The following is a 22,115-nucleotide window of genomic DNA, read 5'->3' as shown; positions in this document are numbered from 1 at the left end:
AGGTGGTTTGTAAAAGTAGTATCCCCTAGTTTCTTTAGGATATCCCACAAAGAAACATTTTTTCAGATTTTTGTTCAAGCTTAGTAGACATAAGTCGTTTTATATAAGCTTCAAAACCCCAAATCTTAAAATGTCCCACATTGGGTTTTCGACCATTCCATATCTCATATGGTGTCTTTTCTACCGCTTTAGATGGAACTCGGTTAAGTGTGTAAGCTGCAGTTAATAAGGCGTACCCCCATAAGAAGTTTGGAAGTTCAGCATGACTCATCATAGATCGGACCATGTCTAACAAGGTTCGATTTCTCCTTTCAGACACACCGTTCCATTGCGGTGTTCCAGGAGGTGTGAGTTGGGACAGTATCCCACATTCTTTAAGATGATTGTCAAACTCTAAGCTCAAATATTCTCCACCTCGATCAGATCGAAGCATTTTGATTTTCTTGCCTAGTTGGTTTTCTACTTCATTTTGAAATTCTTTGAAGAAAGTAAATGATTCAGATTTATGTTTCATTAGATACACATATCCAAATCTACTAAAGTCATCAGTGAATGTAATGAAGTAGTGAAAGCCTCCTCTAGCAGTTATGTTTAGGGGTCCACACACATCAGTATGTATGAGACCTAAAAGATCACTAGCCCTTTCACCTTGACCGGTAAATGGAGCTTTTGTCATTTTAATTTTCCCAATAAACAAGATCGACATGTTTCATATGATTCAAAATCAAAAGAATCCAAAAATCCATCTTTATGGAGTTTGGAAATGCGATTCTCATTTATATGTCCTAAACGACAATGCCAAAGGTAAGTTGGATTCAACTCATTAGGTTTCAACCTTTTAGCATTAATGTTATAGATAGGCATATCGAGATCTAGGACATAAAGTCCATTACTCAAATTTGCGTTAGCATAAAGAATATTATCCAAATAAACGGAACAACATTTGTTCTTTATTGTAAAATAAAAACCAGCCTTGTCCAAACAAGAAATTGAAATAATATTCCTGCTAATGGCAAGTACATAATAGCAGTTTTCTAAATTAAGTAAAAGACCACTAGGTAAGGTCAATACATAAGTTCCAACAGCTAAAGCAGCAACCTTTGCTCCATTGCCAACTCTAAGATCGACCTCGCCTTTTGCCAATGCAATACTCTTTCTCAGACCCTGCACATCAGTACAAATATGAGAACCACATCCAGTATCTAATACCCATGACGTAGAAGTAGACATATTAATTTCTATAACAAAAATACCTGCAGAAGTAGTAGGAACATTTCCATTCTTCTTATCTTCCAGATACTTTGGACAGTTTCGCTTCCAATGCCCAGTGTTGTTGCAATAGAAGCACTTACCATCCTTAGCCACGCCTCCAGTTGGCTTCAAAGCTTTGGTTGATGGCTTGGCAACAGCTTTGCCTTTGCCATTTCCCTTAGACTTATTAGGCTTCTTATGGTGCTTTTTGAACTTGCCATTATTAACCATTAAAATGGCAGCAGCCTTTCCTTTTCCCTTCATGTTTTTCTCAGCAGTTCTCAACATAGCTGCAAGCTGTGGAAGTGTTTTGTCCATATCATTCATTAGAAAGTTCTGGACAAAACTGTTGAAGCTTTCAGGCAACGATTGCAGCACAAGATCAACGACTAGCTCTTGTTCAAGGACAAATCCCAAACGAGCTAGATTTTCAGAGTACCCAATCATTTTGAGCACATGAGGTCCTACGGGACCTCCCTCTGACAGCTTGGTGGAAAACAAGGCTTTAGAGACATCAAACCTCTCAAGCCTGGCTTGCTCTTCATAAAGAGTCTTCAGATGTTCGATCATATCGAACGCTGTCATCCCTTCATGCTGTTTTTGCAGCTCGGGAGTCATTGAAGCCAGCATGATGCATGAAACTTCTACGAAATCATTGAGATGCTTGGCATGAGCATTTCTTAGAGCCGCAGAAGCTCCAGCAGGAGGTGTCTCAGGAATGGGTCCATCCAGCACATACAGCTTTTTTTCGTGGGTGAGGACAATCCTCATGTTACGGGACCAGTCTATAAAATTTGATTCAGTCAATTTTTCCTTTTCGATGAGGGATCGCAAAATGTGTGTGGAAGCGTTATTGGCCATCTACAATTTTAAAATGTGCAAAATGAGTATCATGAAAATATATTTAATTTGGTCTTTAATTAAATACGCTCCCACTATTTTACTCAAATCAAATGACCTTCAAACATTTGACTCGGAAAATCCCGTTGGAAGATTTTCTAGTGGATTGAAATCCTTATTTCACCTTGTTTTAAGTCAACGGGGGCTGTACTTAAAACTTAGTTATTTAGGTAGGAACATTTCCAATTGTATCTTATACAACTTTCAAATCAATTGGCGGAATAACTCTTTATTCAATTCTATCATATAGAGGTCGTCCAATTATAGCTTCTAAATTTATTCTAATCTTATTAAAATTAATTTAGTTAAGTTTGACCCAAAAGAATAACACTTGGATAAATTGGATTACCGCACCGCAACTTACTAGTATAGAATATGCGCTTTACGGAGGCAAAACCCACATATTCGATATTAGTCTTGAAGGGTGTTAAACTTTTGGAAAGCTTTAAACTTAATATTTAAATTGAAGGATTTTTATTAAATTTGATCTCACCTCACCACGGCTTATATATCATATATATTCGCACTCCAATCAAAACATGCATAACATCTATACAAAATAAAAATGACATGATTATGGCCATCCTAACGCTATGACTCTCTCAAGCCAATGAGAGAATCTAAACTAATCCTAGAAACGACCTTGCTTCTCCAAGATTGACTTCCAGGACTATCCTTACGTCTTGAGCCCTATTACCTCTTTAGTATTCTATTTACATTACATATGAGAAAACTCGTTTTACATACGAGGGAGTGGATGAGAAGAGAATGTACAATAGAGATATAATAGAAAGGCACGGCACGCAGGCCGTATTTTAATATCCAAAAGAAATAAAATAAAAGGACTATGGCCATAATCATTCACATGATAATAATAATAACAAACACACTTTTATTATTAATTATTCCTTATAATTAAATAAATTAAATTAAAATTCGACATATGATCACCGTTGCGGGGCTTCCGGGGCAGCGCCCCGGAAGCTAATTCAGCATGAACGATTCACTTTGAATTAACACCGTATTTCGCATCAACATTTGACACATTTCTGATTACCCTAATCGTTTCGGCAAACCCTAATCGTTTCGGCAAACCCTAATTCTGTTACAACAATCTGATCTTTATTAAACAAGTACTCTGATTGTTTATTCACGTATCATGACCGAGTCTAGGATGCTTCACCAGAGTACACAGAATCGGTTACGAAGCTCCATACATCAGATCAATTAACATGAAAAATATCATCTGACTTATTTAAATTATGATCAAATCCAGTATATCATATATACCGTTGTTATACAGAATTTACCAATCAAGCTTCTGTCAATATGTATGATCGAAAGGTTTGATGTTTCACCAGAAACGGTTTCTGAAACATCAAAACGGTTCGAAAAGCCATGCACATACACGTGATTGATATTATTATTAACTGCGTTTTATGATCGATCAATCATGTTTCTGTCGATATGTGTAATCGAAACGTCGATGTTTCACCAGAAACGGTTTCTGAAACATTGAATCAAATCGAAAACACATGCACAGAAAGCATAATATGATGCGATGCCAATTTTAATTTTTCTTTATTATTTATGTTCATTCAATATGTTTAATCAAATCAGAACATAAAGCAGTAACAAAGCAATCCGATTCAAGGTTTCGTAATTGGCTCTGATACCACTGAAGGCAAATCGACATTAACAGAATAAGCAACGGAATAAAATTTCGATTTACTTTCCTTGGATCATTACGAATTGGAACTTAAACCAGTGATTCGATTGTTACCTTAGAATGAATAGTCTGAAAACGATCGGTGGAATCTGCGAACTGGAATCTCGATCACAGCCAAGCAAACAGCAGAGCCTCTATTGAGTCCACACGAACAGTGCTCCTCCAAAACCTCGGTGCTAGCCAAGAAGACGGAAGTCAGAGAACTAGGGTTTCTGCAAGGAAGAACGTAACCGCAAACTATTGCACTAGGTTTTTATTTATAGAACTCCTTATGTGCTTTGCAAGTCAAACTCGTTTTTGACTTCACTAAGCCCAATACGAGTTTAGCAAATTTTGCTAAATCATTAGCATTATTTACTAAGCGCACCCTTTATATAAGTCGTACTTATATAAATCTCTTTTGACTGTTCTTTGTGTGTGACCCTTTAGGTTCTAGTCACGTTGGCAATGATATTAAATCTAATATCTAATACCATAAACAATGAGCGGTATCTAGCAACACATCATTGCTACCCAAGTGACAAGAATGTCAAGTGATCTGATGAAACCTTTCATGATAACACATATGTGTATAATTACTCCTTTGTCTCAATATCTTCATTGATCTCAAGGCATAGATAGTGTCACCCTTGTATAGATCAATGTTTATTTATCTTGATTCCGAAATATACTATTTAACGAATAAGTCCAATATCTTATATTGACTTAGTTCGGCATGGCCATGCATATTTATAGTCATATTTCATCAAGAGGCCTAAAGATATATCTCCTGTTTATGAGGAGGGACAAATCCCATCTAGAACACTCATGCCCCTCAGCATGATTCATCAAGTACCCATCAACCAACGTTATTGTTATCCTTTTACAGACAACGTTAGAATGGCAGCAAAGCACTTGAGTCCACATCTAGAGATCATAGTGGTTTCAGGTCTAAGAGCAATATACATTATTATCATTGTGAGAATATCTTATGACAATTTCATAACTTACTATGTAGTATTCTCACAGTGGGTCATTCCAATATAAATATTACTTCTAATATTTATATCTATGTATAGACTTAATATCTCATATCTATGACCCATGAGATGCGGTCATCAGTCTACATACATAATAGTCTCGACGCTTTATTATTATCCTTTATTCATATTAAAGCCTTGACTACGGATACATTTAAGAATAGCGTTCTATAAGATAATGTAATCTCATGATTAAGTCACACTTAATATGTTATTACACGAACTATCTATTCTAAGGACTTTATTAACATTATCTAAATATAATAAAGAGTGCCATATATTATTCAATAATAAAAGTCGTGATACATAAGATAGATTTAACATAAACTATTGGCCTCTAGGGCTTACACCAACATCATCGGCTTCCTCAGCTAACATTTGCGTCCCAAACTGCACCTTCTGCACCTCTGAACATTGCATGACTCTGAAAATCCTCTCAACCTTTTTGAGCCACTTCTGAGCTCCATCAGGGTCATACCTCCATTTGAATGTTGGTGGATGGTTTCTCAGGAAAGTCTCCAACATCCTCACACCAGCATTACCAGCAGCATTCGGTTGCTGTCCTACAGCTTGAGCAACAGCCTCAAGTGCAGCAGCTAAAGCAGCATCGTTTCTACCAGCCATCTCAAAATTCTACATAAGAAACAACAATTCAAAACAACAACAAAGACAACATTAGAGTTGACACTCTATCCTAGGTGGCTCAACACGACTCTACTACTTGGCCGGACGGACCAACCAGCTCTGATACCAATTGTAACACCCCGTTATCCCAAAGAAATTAAATAACAGATAATAAATCAAAGTATATCACCAAACGGGCATGTCACACTACTTTTCAAAATTTCTTAAATGGAAATATAAAACTATTTAATAAACAACATCCTTTATGAAACATCAATAATTTTGCAGCGGAAATATTCTTCAACATTAAATATCATCATCAAAATTAAATCCTGGGACAAAGGCCTCAACATAATAATCAGCTAATGTGTGTCCTTTCTGACCACACCTGAAGCACTTCTTCTCATCTCTATCACAAACATTACTTTTGTGGTCTTTCTCGCCACACTTGAAACAAACAATATCTGTAGGAGCATCTCTCCTCTTGGGCCTCCTCTCATAATTTAACCTCTGCTTACCCTTGTCAGCAGGAGCACTATACGGCTTCGGACGACTGTGCTGTCCCTTACCTCTACGTTCACTCATCACCTTGTAATGAGCTTTCGTTTCGTCCTCATAAATCCTGCAGCTGCTTACCAAATCAGAGAAGTTTTTAATCTTCTGATAACCAATGGCTCTCTTGATGTCAGCTCTCAAACCATTCTCAAACTTAATACATTTGGAGAACTCAGCTGTCTCCGCAGTATAGTGAGGATAGAACTTAGCAAGTTCCACAAACTTAGCAGCATATTCTGTAACTAACATATCCCCCTGTTTCAGCTCCAGAAATTCAATTTCTTTCTTTCCTCGGACATCCTCCGGAAGGTACCTATTCAGGAATTCTCTCCTGAACACAGCCCAGGTCACCTCAGCACCATCCTGCTCAAGCACAGGTAACAGACTTACCCACCAGTCATCGGCATCATCAGCTAACATGTGCGTCCCAAACCGCACCTTCTGCACCTCTGAACATTGCATGACTCTGAAAATCCTCTCAACCTTTTTGAGCAACTTATGAGCTCCATCAGGGTCATACCTCCCTTTGAATGTTGGTGGATGGTTTCTCAGGAAAGTCTCCAACATCCTAACACCAGCATTACCAGCAGCATTCGTTTGCTGTCCTACAGCTTGTGCAACAGCCTCAAGTGCAGCAGCTAAAGCAGCATTGTTTCTACCAGCCATCTCAAAATTCTACATAAGAAACAACAACTCAGAACAACAACAAAGACAACATTAAAGTTGACACTCTATTCTAGGTGGCTCAACACGACTCTGCTACTTGGCCGGACGGACCAACCAGCTCTGATACGAATTGTAACACCCCGTTATCCCAAAGAAATTAAATAACAGATAATAAATCAGAGTATATCACCAAACGGGCATGTCACACTACTTTTCAAAATTTCTTAAATGGAAATATAAAACTATTTAATAAACAACATCCTTTATGAAACATCAATAATTTTGCAGCGGAAATATTCTTCAACATTAAATATCATCATCAAAATTAAATCCTGGGACAAAGGCCTCAACATAATAATCAGCTAATGTGTGTCCTTTCTGACCACACCTGAAGCACTTCTTCTCATCTCTATCACAAACATTACTTTTGTGGTCTTTCTCGCCACACTTGAAACAAACAATATCTGTAGGAGCATCTCTCCTCTTGGGCCTCCTCTCATCATTTAACCTCTGCTTACCCTTGTCAGCAGGAGCACTATACGGCTTCGGACGACTGTGCTGTCCCTTACCTCTACGTTCACTCATCACCTTGTAATGAGCTTTCGTTTCGTCCTCATAAATCCTGCAGCTGCTTACCAAATCAGAGAAGTTTTTAATCTTCTGATAACCAATGGCTCTCTTGATGTCAGCTCTCCCTCCAATTCGATTCCCCAATCCCAAAATATGTTTCCAGAACATGTTTATAGGTCAATATGATTAAAAAGACTCACAAAGACACAATCAAACTTGAAAACACTTGACATTTGAGCTAACTCTTCATTTTCACCAAAACACCAACACAATTCAAATTCTCATCAACAATCCATGAATATGCAAACCCAAGCAATTATTCATTAATCATAATATCAAATAACATTCATAACATCATTTGAACAAGAATCACATCTCAAATTAACAACAACTTAGGAGAAATTCACCAATTGAGCACAATATTCATAACTTATCATTTTTACCTATTTAAACATGTAATTTCACCAACAATCATACAATCATCATCAATTCATGCATACAAACATAACATCACAGCAAGAGCACGAATTTGACATGAATTGTTCATCAACCCATTTTCATACAACATGAGCAAATGCAAAAATTACATGATTGTGATAATAACTAACCCCCTTACCTTTGAAGTTGATTATCCTTAATCCTAGCTTAACTTCAGCTCCTAGGTCATCCACTTGATCCTCAAGCTTCCCCCTCCAACACTCTTGTTCTTCTCTTCACTCTTTCTCTCTCTACCTCTCCTTCTCTCTAGGAAAATGTTTTGTAGTGAATGAATACAATTCTAAGACAACCCTAGTGTTATCCCCCTTAATGCGCTTAACTCAAAATTCTAATGGGCCTAACCCATCCTAACACAATTCAAAAGTTTCTATACACTCCACGGTAATTACTAACAACGGTAAAATATAACCAACAGTCACTAATGGTAAAAACTAATCATTACACTAGTAACTTAGTAAAATAAGGGTTCTCACTAATTATTAAAATAATCCTCACCCAATTACCATTTTACCTTTACCCGCCAAATGCCCAAAATACCCTTCTCATACGGTAATCCCTTTAAATGCACCCGATGACAATAAAATACACACAATCACAAATAATCACACACAATCACACAATAAAAGTAATTAAAATAAAACTAGCTAAAAATCGGGCTGTTACAAAATACCAGGGGCAGAAGCAATGGCAAAAGCGCTCATCGCAAACCTTTTGTCAGGGGCTACACCCCTGGGAGAAAAACGAGGGGCTGAACCCCTGGGATATTGCGAGACTTTCTCCCTGGCATAACCCTTGGCTTATTCCGTCACTTAAGTCTGCAACTTTGCTGCAACTTTGCAGACTCTGCGACTGCGCTGACTGACGTGACTGACTGACGGAAAGGCAAGTCAGATCAGCAAAAAACCAGCGACATGCGAGGGGTTTAACCCCTGGCAAACGTCCATATTATTTTTTTTTTAAAAATGTTTTATTTATAAAAACAAATTTTTTATTAATTAATAAAATGTATTTAAATTAATTTAAAAATCGATTTTTTTTTTAAAGTTGTTTTTGAAATACAATTAAATGGTTCAAAAATCAATTTAATTAAAAAAAATATTTTTTAAATTGGTCCTATTTTTCTTTAAAACAATTAAAGTTTAATATTAAAAAAAAAGAATATAAGCAATTAGTGTTTGACCATTTTTTTTTTAACATTCTACTACAACATGCATATACTATATTTTATCACAAAAAAAAAAAAAAAAAAAACATGCATTTATTTCATTTTATCACAATATATAAAAACAACATGCATATATTTCATTTGATCACAAAATAAAAAACATGCATATATTTCATTTTATCACAAAAAAAAAAAAACAACATGCATACATTTCATTTTTTCACAAAAAAAAAAATGGATATATTTTTCAAATTCGAATAAATAAACCAACAATATTCATGCATAATTTGAACAAAAAAAAATTACATGATTATATTTAATTTCTTAGATTTTCGAAGAAAAAAAAATACCAAACCGTCAGCATATATTTTTATAACATATCATCAACATGTATAATTTTTAGGCAAAAAAAATTACCAAACAGTCAGCATAAATTTTTAGGCAAAAAATAAAATTATCAAACAGTCAGCATATATTCTTATGAGGAAAAAAAATCACTAACTTGTTGAAGCTTTACAAAGATCTGCAATGCAATCCAAAAACAACAAGAGTTTGGGCAATAGTTGACCACAGGAGGCAGATAAGTAACACAACTGCAAATAACATAGAAAATAAATATCATTAATAAGTACTAAAAATTAATATCATGATAAAACATATAAGAAAAGAAGAATTTTTTACCAAATAAATGAAGTTTGATGAAGGTGTTGTGTTTTAAGTGAAGAAAATTTTCTAAGTTACTTGCGGCCTTGCCTCAGATCGGTGCATCTCTTATATAGGAAGGGAAAAAAACCAAGGCTTTTGCGAGTGCCATTTCCCTCACAAATCTGGTCAAATCCTAGCATAGCTAGGCGCAGCAGTAGGCCCAGAACGGCCAGAAAAAAGCGAGGGAAAACTGCAATATCCCAGGGGTTATGCCCCTGGCAAGCCTGCAAGCAACCAGCTTTTCCAGGCCCTTGTCAAGTCAACCTGAAAACAGCAGGAATCTATTGGTTTTTGCGCATCCGAGGGGCGTTTCCCTGGCATAATCCGTCGGTTTTGTCCTGACACAGCAGAAATTTCACAGCTTTTGAAATTTCATCTTGGCGCCTATAAAAAACAACGGCTTTTTGACAAAAACGAGGGGCAACTCCCTGTCTTTTATGCCAGCAGTTCTCCTTGGCATTTTCCCTGGCAAATTTTCCAGGGGTTTCAAACCCTTGACAAAATCCCTGGCAAAAGGTCATTATTCTTGTAGTGGTTACAATAAACATCATCTTATAACAACATAGACAACACCATAATCAATATCATAAACAACATCATATAATCTTCATAAGCACTTCATTAACCACACGTGGATAGAAGACAACTCAACAACTTAACAACTCATGGATGACAACTCATCAACAACGACTTTGACTCGACAATGCAACTTCGACTTCTTAATCATGCATGTGGTACCAATCCAGGGCATCAACCCCCCAACATATTGAGCGTAAATAGGCTCACAGGGCATCAAGCGCTCAAATTACAGGGCATCAAGCCCTCAACATATTCAGCGTAAATAGGCTCACAGGGCATCAAGCCCTCAACATAATATGTATAAATATACATTACAGGGGATCAAGCCCTCAACTTAAATGAGTATGCATGGCCTCAACGTCTTACAACTTAAACAACTTAGACATCTCATATGACTCCAATAATTTGGATCAACATCTTACAACTTAAACCGACACATGCAGCTTAATTAATATACAACAGCAACATAGGCAGCACATAAACATCTCAAGATATATCAATGTCAAATAATAATCAATCATCAACTTAAGCATCTTATATAATTCACATAATGCATATACAAATATATCACATTACTAACAACATCAAATCATATTCATCAACATATACATTCATATAATAATTCATCAATCATGAACAACATCATATAACATCATATTCATCAACATATACATTCATATAGATATTAAATCATCCAACAAGGATATTCACATCAAACCAAATTAGATCCATCACCACGTAGGTTAAATACTCTTAAACCCCTTAATTAAACTCCTAATACTTTTAGTTTTCAGGTTTGGAATTATTCCATAAGTTTTGGATTAACTTAGAAACGGTTATGCTGAATTTCATAAAATTTCACTAAGACCTACTTGGAGTATTTTCATCATATCTCAAGAACCAAAAATCATTTTCACGTCAAAAGAAAGCCACTGGAAATCTAACTCAATTATCTACAACTTTCATGTTTACACCAAAGGCCAATTCAAAACACACAAATGTCTGAAAAAGACACAAGAACATGACACAGGACATGTTGTCAGAGAGCAACTCGGGAAAAACCCACTTTTCACCCCAAAATCCCAATTTTAACTTCTCTATGCCCAAATTTGATCCAAAAACTTGTCTAACCATTTCTATACATGTTAAGGCACGCAAAACCATATAAAACATTGCATTAAAAATAACCCATGATCTGAACATCAATTCTACACAAATTCAACGGATTTTCTACTCTATTAACAACCAATTACAACTTCAAAACCTAATTCCCAAATTCCCATAACTACAACCTACAACATGCTAAACTCAATTTCAGAAATATACAACTTAGAATTAGAGAAAGTTAGTCCCACCCTTACCTTAAATTAGATGATCGGACTCTACAAGATTGCTCCTCTTCTCACAAGATTCTTCTCTTCTCTGACTTCTCTCTTCTCTTGGTTTTCTCCCCTTTTCTCCAAAAACAGGTTTCACGTAATCCTTGTTTTCTAATTCTAACTCTCCCCTTTTAAATAAATCATTAACCTACTTATTTTCTCTTATTTCCAAATCTGCCCTCCAAGTCTCAATATTCTATTCTAATATATATATATATATATATATATTTCTATAACAAATAACAAATATATCTCTATAACAAATATATTTCTATAACATATATATTTCTACACCAAATAACAAATATATTTCTACATCAGATAACATATATATTTCTATACCAAATAACATATATTATACTAATAAATACCAACATATAACATAACAAAATATCACTCATCTAATTTCCAAAACAGCCCCCACAACTTAATCTTATTTTATTTTCAAACCTTATTCTATTAAATAATAAAATACGCCACTTAATAAATTAACAACACATCACAATAATCATATAAATCACATAAGTCATATAAATAGACTCTAAACTCAATAAAATATTCAAATAATAAAATAGGGCGTTACAGATGACATCACGGATTCCATTTTTCGACCAAGACGGATTATGTCCATAAGGGTCAGAAACATCCTTTTCTCCCTATCGAAAGATGAGTCGAAGATGACGTTTCTGGGGGGCAATTTGTTAGCCAATATTTTTAAAGGCTGTCATTAAATGCAGTCAAAATAAGTTGACCTTATAATCGAACGAATTGTTCTTTTATCCTTATCGAAGTTGGGCTTGTTGGAGATGCTTGAAGGTGCGTGTCTCGGTTCGACAGACAGAAAGATCTCGAAGGGCAGTTTTCTTTTTGGATAGGGTCAAAACAACGGATATTTTCAAGACACATTCAAAATTCAAATCGAATGGATAAGTTTCGTTAGTTACTGCAGTTATAGTTTTAAATTCGAATCTAGGCAGTTATTTCTAGGTGTATAAATAGTAGTTTTCTCTAAGGAAAAAAGGTCACAATTCAATCATACAAAAACTTACACTCAAATTATCCGCATGGAAGAGAAAAACGAATTACAAGTTGCAAGGTATGAACATGTGTACCAATTTACATTCAATCAATGCACCGTAAACAATATCACAAATTATAAAGGAAAGAAACCGTGGAGGAATTTTTAAGAAATGTGGTAGAGCCGCCTAAAAAGTAACTAATACATTTTACACCATTGTGTACCATTTTTTAAAAAAGGGTTTTGCTAATGAGTATCATAAAGAGCCGTTGTTAAAAAAATAGAAATAATTGATAAATTTTACGTTAAAAAAAAAAATATTCAAAGTTTCAATGTGCTAAATACATTATTCCTAAAACAAAATCTCCTCTTTAGCCTTCTTAAATAAGTGTCATTAGCATTTCCCTTTTTAAAAATCCTTTCTCACAGAACCAAATGTAAATTACAGTGGCAATCATCGACTGTACAAAGTGTTGGAGTATAAGTCATAATCTCATTCGAAGTATCAATGATAAAATGGTTACTGATCAAACTCTACCACCATTAAAAAATATATATAAATACAAACATTTATTTATCTTTAAAACACCAAACATCTAATATTTGTTTGATTTTCTTTCGCCATACAATTACAAAATAAATAGACTTGTTTACCCTTACTTAAAGATCTATGCAAAAGTCTCTTTTTATTGATCAAAGTGTAATATTACAAATGAGTAAAAAGTAGCCCCAAAGATGTGGTTACATCTATATATAGGCACCACCAAGTACCTAATCTAATAAGCTACGGAGACATTTGATATGATGGAGTATTAAGTTAGATGACCCAAAAAAAATAAAAAATAAAAATCATTGCTGAAATAAATGAGTAATTATTAGGAATCAGATATACGTGTTGTTTGAGAAATGAATCACAATAGTTTACAGCATACAAACATATACACAAAATGGATGAAGAAATCATAAAGGTGCATTCAAATAGATAAATGAACCGTTCATGACGCAATAAAATGTACAACGCTTCATCAACGATACAAAACATTGGACCAACATTGATTGATATGTTGACATATCAAACTTTACAAAAAGGCTAAAGATGGAAGTTGTCTATCATATGGTAAACCACATCAGCACCATCTGAATTTAACCAGTAGCTTTTCACCTGATAGCAACCACAGAAAATAAAGATAAAAACATAACAAGGAATATCAATAAAGAATTTTGGCACAAATGTTTCACAAAAACAGCTATACATAATATTTCAAAGCTTGCAAGTTCAACTGATCCTCTCCAAACGAAAATGTGAGAGAAGATTCAAAGCAAGTTAAAAACAAATACTAATATGCAAAGCCAAAAACTGGTTTAACTTATATCAAGAAAAAATATCCAAATCTAGTTACATATGAAGCACGGACACTCCTCGGATTAGGTGTGTCCTGGTGTCAGACACGTGAGACGACACCGACACTTGTAATTACACTGGATTATGTGATTTTTTCAAATTATTCGGCGTGTCAGTGTCCGTGTCGTGTCCGGTGTCCGTATCTATATCCGTGCTTTGTATCAAAGCCCAGAAAGTGCCAAATGCTACTCTTGGCAAGGTAACAGGAGGCAGAAGCAACAGACAATAGAGTGCACAATCCCCTCACACACACAACAATGATATTATTTAAGCATTTTTTTTATTGGGGATTCGAGTAGATTGCAATACTTCATCGGCTTTACCAAGCCAAAATTGTTTAAGATAATTGGGTTTAGTCTTGAGACCAGGTTATCTGCAGTTCCTGTTTTATGGTAGTGAGCTGTATTTGGGGTTTAGTTAAAGCTTTCATATATTGTTGTATGTTTTCCTAAGTGTTCCTAATTGATCAAGTTAGAAAAATAAAATTAAATCATAGTAAGACGTCAAAATTTCAACTAGTTATTTATCATTATGCTCTTCTTTCAAGAATATAATAATCATCGTCATCACTGTAACAAGTTTGTTTTATGAGATCGCTATCTTCGAGGAAGTGTATGAACAAACTCGCAAGCAAAGCTAGAATTTTAAATTTCACTAGTCCAGAAGTTAGGCAATGAAGAGGAACCCAAAAGAAGGCAGAAGTTTATCAATGAGCTTAGGTAACCAATCATGACTGTGGGCAGGCATTGTGAGGCAATAAACCGTATCCTGAAATACACCAAGTCCAGGAAAAAGTTTTTTTAAGAAGATAAGGCTTGTGTTGTTGCATTTTATATGCTGACTAGGTTAGTTCACCTACTAATAGAAACAAACTTTTGGATATTGTGTAATCATTGTACATAACTCGTTCTCCTATAAAAGCAGGAGGAGGAATAGAATCTTGCCACAGACAAAATCGAGAGCTAAAGCAGAATATCAAGTAGATTTCGACATTGTGATGTACATTATACCTAGTATCATCCATTTTTCATAAGTTAAGTACAAAACATGAAGAAAGCATTTGAAAAGACTGCAATCAAAGGAAATCACACAAATTTTGTAATTAAGATTTAAGATACAAGCATACCTGAATTGTAGTGTGAGCAATGTAGCGCTGTTTACTTGTCTGGAAGCTAACATCCACACGTTCCCAAGACACCTGAGTGAGACCCCTTATCATCTTCTCTATATTAAGGAAGAATAAAAATGTCATAAAAATAGGAACTTGATAGAAGTCAAAGAATAGAATCAGCTACTGGATAGTTCATTCATGACAATTGATTACATATTAGTGAGACATTTATTTTTGTTAACTGATCCTAATCCCCTACTCTTAACGTTATTACCAAAAATTAGAACTTTTTAATTGGGAACCAGCTAACTTATCTGAACAAATTTAATTACAGAACTGTTAAATGCTTTTAATATTTTTTGAAACTAACAATATAACTAGCAAAACCAAGGATAGAAGAATGCTCTTTTATTTTATTTTTCTTAATTCTTGAAGAACTAGAAATCTGTACCAACTATCAATAAGAATAAAACATATTAACCCTCACGGCATGGATCCAAATAAAGTACTTATGCTTCTAGGTATTCAGCACAGACATTTGTGCAGGAGCAATATAGAAAAACAGCACAAATCATCATTATATTACGAAGAAACTAATTTTCCTTTTAAAATAAGGAAAGAACCTTCTAAGTCAACTGTTTGGCCTCCAACATTTGAAGACGCTTTATTGTAAATGCCTCTGGTGTTCTCTCCTTCAACATAAACAATGTGTGGATATTTCTCATCATTTACAATAAGATTGGACTAGCACAAAAGAAAACAGAATTTTAGTCTTTGAAAGCAAAGTGGAGCGTTAAGGTAGAATATTATTAGAAAGTCGATACCTTCGGAAGTTCATTTTGACGGCGAATCGATGAGGTACGCCATCCAACCATCTCTTCAAGCTAAGTCAAGAATCATCAGAGCGTAAAAAGTATTTCCTTATTTGAAAGCTTCATCAGCACCATTGTGCCAAATTTTACTCGGAAAATTACCAATTTATTATTAGCCAAGGTGACATGGTTTCTAGCTGTCTATAAAATCTTCACATTGCACCTAAAACTGCTTCTTCTCATTTTAACGAATGTGGTTGACTCTAGATTCATAAGTCTTAATCTTTTGTAAGATTGGAAATTTAATAAACATCAAATATGAATTATTTTCAAAATTAAGATTAAAAAGAGGATACGATCAAAATTCGCATTTGCGTAAGCCACCCGCCGCTTGAATGCATGTAAAGCTGAACTACACCATAACAAACAAATAGATTGGCAATAATACAGAAATGGATATAATGATGTATCGAAATTAATTGATACATTAGTACTAACATAAATTTTAAATCGTCGGAGTCATCAACCATCCGCAGGAGAAGCGGAGGTTTTCCACCATCACTGTCCATGAGGAAGAGATGCTTCCCAGATCTCCCGGCAACTAAGTGTGCAGTTTGGGATGCTCTTCTCTCAAGGAAAGGAAGACCGCAAAGTAAAGGAAGCTATAACAAACAACCAATGGAAAAAGCAATGAGTGATTTTACTGCAATTCCAATATATGTACTAGTATATCAGTGTTATAATATAAATAGGTTAGTTACAAGTTTTATAGTATTATTATGTAATTAACAGCGATTAAGATAACTGCAAATCTTTGTATTTCTTGTTTTAAGTTAACATAAGGTAGCCTACCAGGTAGTTGAGACACATTGGTTCACTCGTATACCTCGTTTTCTATATTTATTTTCTCTTAACACGGCATCTAATGTATTTTGCTGAAAACTGTGTTTTACCGCTGGTTTCCAGCCTCCCTACTGTGTATACCTTTCTCAGAACGCAAGCCTCATTTTCGGTTCACTATTCACTGCTATAATCAGCTTCCTACCCAACCACAACCACTGGATTTTAAGCACTGTGTCAAGCTTAACCCATGTATCTTAAAGATAAAGCTTGACTAGAGTTTATAAAGAGTAGCACCCCTCACCGTACAAGCCGGTTTTGTAAGGAAGAGTTATCCCAATATAAAAACTTGATATGGTAACATAGCCTATTGATAGGACCACCCGCCATTTATATCCTCGCATCAAGCCCAATAGTGTTGAGCGTGAAGGGGTGTACCCACATGTCTTAAAGATAAGGCTTGACTAGAGTTTATAAAGAGTAGCACCCCTCACCTTACAAGCCGGTTTTGTAAGGAAGAGTTATCCCAATATAAAAACTTGATATGGTATCATAGCCTATTGATACGACCACCCACCATAGTGATGGTCAGACAACGAGACTACCAAAACAAAGTGGGACAAGTCACCACTGCCGACAACTCAACCTTGACGTTTTTTGCGTGAAGGGACTAAAGGAGACTATTGAATGTTTGCTAAGACAAATAACTAGATAGTATGCCATAAGAGACCAAATTAAGACACTGAAGAAAGCACACTGAGACAAGAGTGACTTGGACATACGACATAATGACCAACGAACAACTTGGATCTGGTAGCGGGACAAACATACAGTCATTTGGCTTGAGAGAAGAAACAGACCACAAAGATGCAAAGAATGCAGACAAACATACAAAAGATCAACCACTAATCCCTAGTTATAGATGTAGAAGACCTCAAATCATAAATGAAGAAATTGGGGATAACTCATCAATATAAAACCGGCTTGTAAGGTGAGGAGTGTCTCCTCTTTATAAACTCTTAACAAGTGTCCTATCTATCTAACGTGGACTTGGGATTTTCCCAATACACCCCCTCACGCCCAACACTAGTGGGCTTGGTGCGTGTATATAAATGGTGGGTGGCCCGATCGATAGACTCTAATACCATGTTGAAATTGAGGTCTAACTCATCCTTACAAAACCGGCTTGTAAGGTGAGGAGTGTCTCCTCTTTATACACTCTTAACAAGAGTCTTATCTATCCAACGTGGGATTTGGGTTTTTCTCGATAGTAAATGTATAAGGAAATAAGGAAACAAATCACAACAATAACTAAAATATATAGAAACTATTCCTACTCCTAGTAGTCAATAGCGGCCGCGCGTAGCGTAGCGGCGACAAACCGCTACGCTAATTGTCGTAGCGGTGCGGAATGAGATAGCGGCGCTATAGCGGCCACTCTAGCTGCTATAGCGGCATAGCGGAGCGAGCGGATAGCGGCCGCTTCAGCCGCTATTTGATTTTAGTTGAAAATTTTCAATTTGACACTATTTTTAAAACATTATGTATGGTTTTCAAATTTCTAAATTTATTTTAGGGCATTTTGGGGATTTTTAAAACCAAATTGACTCTTTGTATGGTTTCTCTGTTCTTTTTTTCTTCTTTTATTTTATGATTTTTTTATTTGTTCCTCTATCTTTAAATATAAGTTTTTTTTTATAGAAATATGTAAGTTTGTTTATACTTTATAATATTATTCATGTAATTTGTTCAAAAAATAATCAAATATCGGTGACCACTATTTGTCATACCACTATACGCTAACCCGCTATCGCACTTTTGAGGTCGGCCTCTACGCACCGATATCCGAGATTGACTACTATGTTGAATTTTGATTAAGACTTTCGATACTATGTTGGAGACTTTAAAGCTTTCATAGGATTTGGGTGTTTTGTATGATTTATGAATTTTTTTTTGACAAATGTATGATTTATGAATGTTTCATGATATTTGAATGTTATATTTAATTTTATATTAGATATATGTTTGTTTATAATTTGTACTCCCTCCGTCCCAAATTGTATGTCGCTTTGGAAAAAAAATTTGTCCCAAATTATATGTCACTTTACAATATCAATGAAATATTAATGTTATTTTTCCTATTATATCCTTAACTATTAATTACTCTCTCTTCTTTCAATTATTTCATTTATCTTTTCGATACCATTTATTAGGGATAATTTTGTAAAACAACTCATAGTTTCTCTTCCCCACGCAATATTAATTACATTTCTTAATACGTGTGAAATAGCCAAAACGTCTTACAATTTGGGACGGAGGAAGTAGTATTATTTACGTAATTTGTCAAAAAAGTTATCAAATAGCGGTCATAGCGCTATGCGCTATCCCGCTATAGCATTTTTGGGGTCGGCCGCTACGCACCGCAATCCGCAATTGACTACTATGATTTCTAGGAGATAATCTAAAAGATACTCTACGATTACAAACTGATCCTACAAGATAAACTAGATCCCCTAACATGATATAAATATTGTATAAAATATTTTCTAATATTCCAACAATATCTAATGGAAAAGGGATACAAGTGCAACCAAAACAAATTCAAAATAAAAATATCATTCTGAAGTTGTACCTATCAGGTATAAACTGATTGTCATAAATTAAATGCAAAAGGCCATAACCATTGTAATACTTGTCTCCAATTTAAGGGGCTGAATTATATCAAACCACTTTTAGAGTTTTTGTGGCTTACGAAACACAAAATGGAAATAAACTAACAATTTCACAAATTGCAGCAAGTTTTGACTTAAATGCAATCTGTGTGCCCGTTTCTTCAAAAAATTGAAATGAGTGTGTGTGATTATTTTGTCCAACAACTTTAAGTAATTAATCGACAGCCTCAACCAAAATTTTGAGTCACCGTTCGTAGAAAAGTACCTGTTTATTTCCTCTTGAACCGAGATGAGGTGTTGCAAATGTTATAAAGTTCATTGGCTCTAAACCAGCAATTTTGGCTTCATAACTCTGTGTAAGGCATTGCTTTGAATATTCTGTCTTCTCTTCCTTGAAATGGTTCCTGCTGTTACCAACATGTTCCAATTTTGAAGAATTATCATAAAGTCTCCCAATTGCATATCTTGCCACCAAGCCTCCTAACGAATGTGCGACAAAGGATATCTTATGCACCTCTGGCCATCTTCTAACAACTGATAGTACCTGGTCAAATACAAAGTAAAACTGAAGGTTTAGACACAAATGAGTAACAGCAAAACGCCAAAACCAACATTATAAATGAAATTTTAGGGAAGTATGAAAAATTAAGATGAGCAAAGAGAACAAAAGGTCATATTATTATTATTACCAAAGTACCTCTTCAGCTAGCCTCTCACCCATTGTGTCAACACCATCAAACGTCAATCTTGAAGAATTGCATTCACTGCCTGTCCATAAATTATCAAGTAAAATGCAACTGATGGTTTTCTTAATAAACAGTGCAAAAGATAATACAAGTTAAAGATTGGCGGACTTGGAAATGTCAGGACAAGAATCAGGTGAATATCAGAGCAGGATATTTTAATATTGTGAGAAATAAAAAAACAATAGTGAAAAAAACTTGTGTGATCAGTCACATTTCTGTTCGTGAAAGATGCTTTATATCACCTACATGACACAAACAGATGGAGATAGTTCAGACAAACAACAAACTAAATTAGAACATTGAAACTATTAATTTGTTATCTGACTACTCACACATAGACCACAAATCCAACTAAAAAACTTAACATTCCAGTGATATGGTGAATTTCAAATTCCACTATGTTATGAACAATGCTCTGATGAACAGGAAAATGTAGCATCTCATCTATATTTATAAAGGAAGTGGGAATGCTTACGATGCACAATAACTTTATCCGGAAGCCTCTTTACAAACTGTTCTGCAGCATATCTCCAATCAGAAGCACTGGAAAACCAAGCACATTTCACTGTAACCAGAGTCCCCCACAAACATAATCTATTTTGAAAAATTTTATGAACTTGATCACACAAAAGATAAAATAGATAATTTTGGATAAGTAATTATAACTAAACTATCCAGCTAACATAATCATAGAACAATGGATTTCTGGTACAAAAACTCAGACTACCCTAGAATCATAGTTTTAATTTTGGAAAAGAATTGAACCCACAATCCCTTACCTCTCCAACTATCAAGGTATGTTTGGATGGATGGAGGGTTTAGGTTTCTTTTTTAAATTACAGACATTATTAATGTTTTTTTTTTAAATCAATTAAGTGTGATTGAACTATTATATAATTATTAAATGATGATGTTGTTTAACTTTTTTTTAAATATCAAAATATAAGACTTATTCCTCCAAAAACCTCCTACCAAACAGACCCTTATGTTCCTCCCCACAAATCATATATCAAAGATATCCTTGTTTTACCAACTGAGTTATGCTCACCTCAGTGATTGCTAACCACCCAATTAACAAACTCCAACTAACTAACTATTATATTTGTAAAGCCACTGAAATTGACACTATCGAAAACCGAGGAGCACACTCGTTCCGGTCCCAAGCCAACATTACCAGACAATGGGTGTAACAGTAATAAAAGCTACTACTGTAGTTACCAAAGCAAGTAAAAACATTATTACCTCCCAGTAATACCATTAACCATAATAACAAGGTGACGAGGAATCCGCTTAGAGGTGGAGGCGTTGAAAAAGTCTTCCCCGCTGATTTCGGCCTCAACCTTGAGACGGGGCAGTTGCATTTTGATAGAATTGAGGGAAGGAGTGGGACCCACAAAGAAGCTGGGTCCCGATCGACCTGAATGATAGCAGCAAGTGTTGATGGCGGTGAAGAGTGAACGGGTCGGGTTGCGAACGGGTATTCGAAGCACGACGGTGGAGGAGTCCAAGGCAAGCATGAAGCAGTGATGTGTAGTTTAGTGGTGGCGGCTCGATAGAGGAGGATGTCAAATTTGCAATCACACCTTAATTTAACTTGAATAGACAAACAAAGTTTTTTTTTTTTTTTTTTTAGGCAAAACTAAATTTATTTAAGAGGAAATAGTCATTTCGGTGGGATACTCACGATAATGAGGATTGTTGTTCCCACGTTACATAAGATTGTGCCACACGAGTAAATGACATTTTTGCCTCTACGGCAGTTAACTATCGAAGTTTAGAATCGACTGCAACTTCGACAGTTAACTGTAGACGAAAAAAAATAATAATAACCTCGGCACTTTGCTACCGAGGAACTCATCAATTTTATTTTTTTA

At 35.2% G+C, this 22,115-nt stretch overlaps 1 protein-coding gene across 6 annotated transcripts; it reads right to left on the bottom strand.

Moving 5' to 3' along the window:
* Window positions 1-13,510: 13,510 nt before the first annotated feature.
* On the bottom strand, window positions 13,511-21,863 carry LOC120577867 (lipid droplet phospholipase 1). Of its 6 annotated transcripts, none has more exons than XM_039829758.1 (10): window positions 21,484-21,863; window positions 20,717-20,835; window positions 20,193-20,263; window positions 19,761-20,039; window positions 16,482-16,645; window positions 16,340-16,395; window positions 15,996-16,048; window positions 15,795-15,915; window positions 15,187-15,279; window positions 13,511-13,820 (listed from the first exon to the last, which is right to left on the bottom strand). In XM_039829758.1, the coding sequence occupies exons 1-9, from the start codon at window positions 21,756-21,758 to the stop codon at window positions 15,233-15,235; spliced, it is 1,185 nt and encodes a 394-aa protein (XP_039685692.1). In that variant the 5' UTR covers window positions 21,759-21,863; the 3' UTR covers window positions 13,511-13,820; window positions 15,187-15,232. The 6 variants fall into 6 exon arrangements, with proteins under 6 accessions (XP_039685692.1, XP_039685693.1, XP_039685690.1 ...); XM_039829759.1 differs by having other exon boundaries at window positions 15,187-15,258; XM_039829756.1 differs by having other exon boundaries at window positions 15,187-15,284; window positions 21,484-21,862.
* Between the last annotated feature and the right edge of the window lie 252 nt (window positions 21,864-22,115).

The sequence above is a fragment of the Medicago truncatula genome, unplaced genomic scaffold, assembly GCF_003473485.1.
Source record: "Medicago truncatula cultivar Jemalong A17 unplaced genomic scaffold, MtrunA17r5.0-ANR MtrunA17Chr0c06, whole genome shotgun sequence".
In the NCBI taxonomy this organism is placed as follows: domain Eukaryota; kingdom Viridiplantae; phylum Streptophyta; class Magnoliopsida; order Fabales; family Fabaceae; genus Medicago; species Medicago truncatula.
The sequence above is the reverse complement of the archived record's forward strand: the minus strand, read 5'-3'. Positions and strand labels throughout refer to the sequence as shown.

What these genes read in the sequence shown, in the direction of transcription:
- LOC120577867 (XM_039829756.1), bottom strand. Translation starts at nt 21,758, where the DNA reads ATGCTTGCCTTGGACTCCTCCACCGTCGTGCTTCGAATACCCGTTCGC. An exon ending in CGCAAATGCGAATTTTGATC is followed by an intron (nt 16,049 to 16,339) that starts GTATCCTCTTTT and finishes CTTAGCTTGAAG; the next exon opens with AGATGGTTGGATGGCGTACC. An exon ending in CCAAACAGTTGACTTAGAAG is followed by an intron (nt 15,285 to 15,794) that starts GTTCTTTCCTTA and finishes TCCTTAATATAG; the next exon opens with AGAAGATGATAAGGGGTCTC.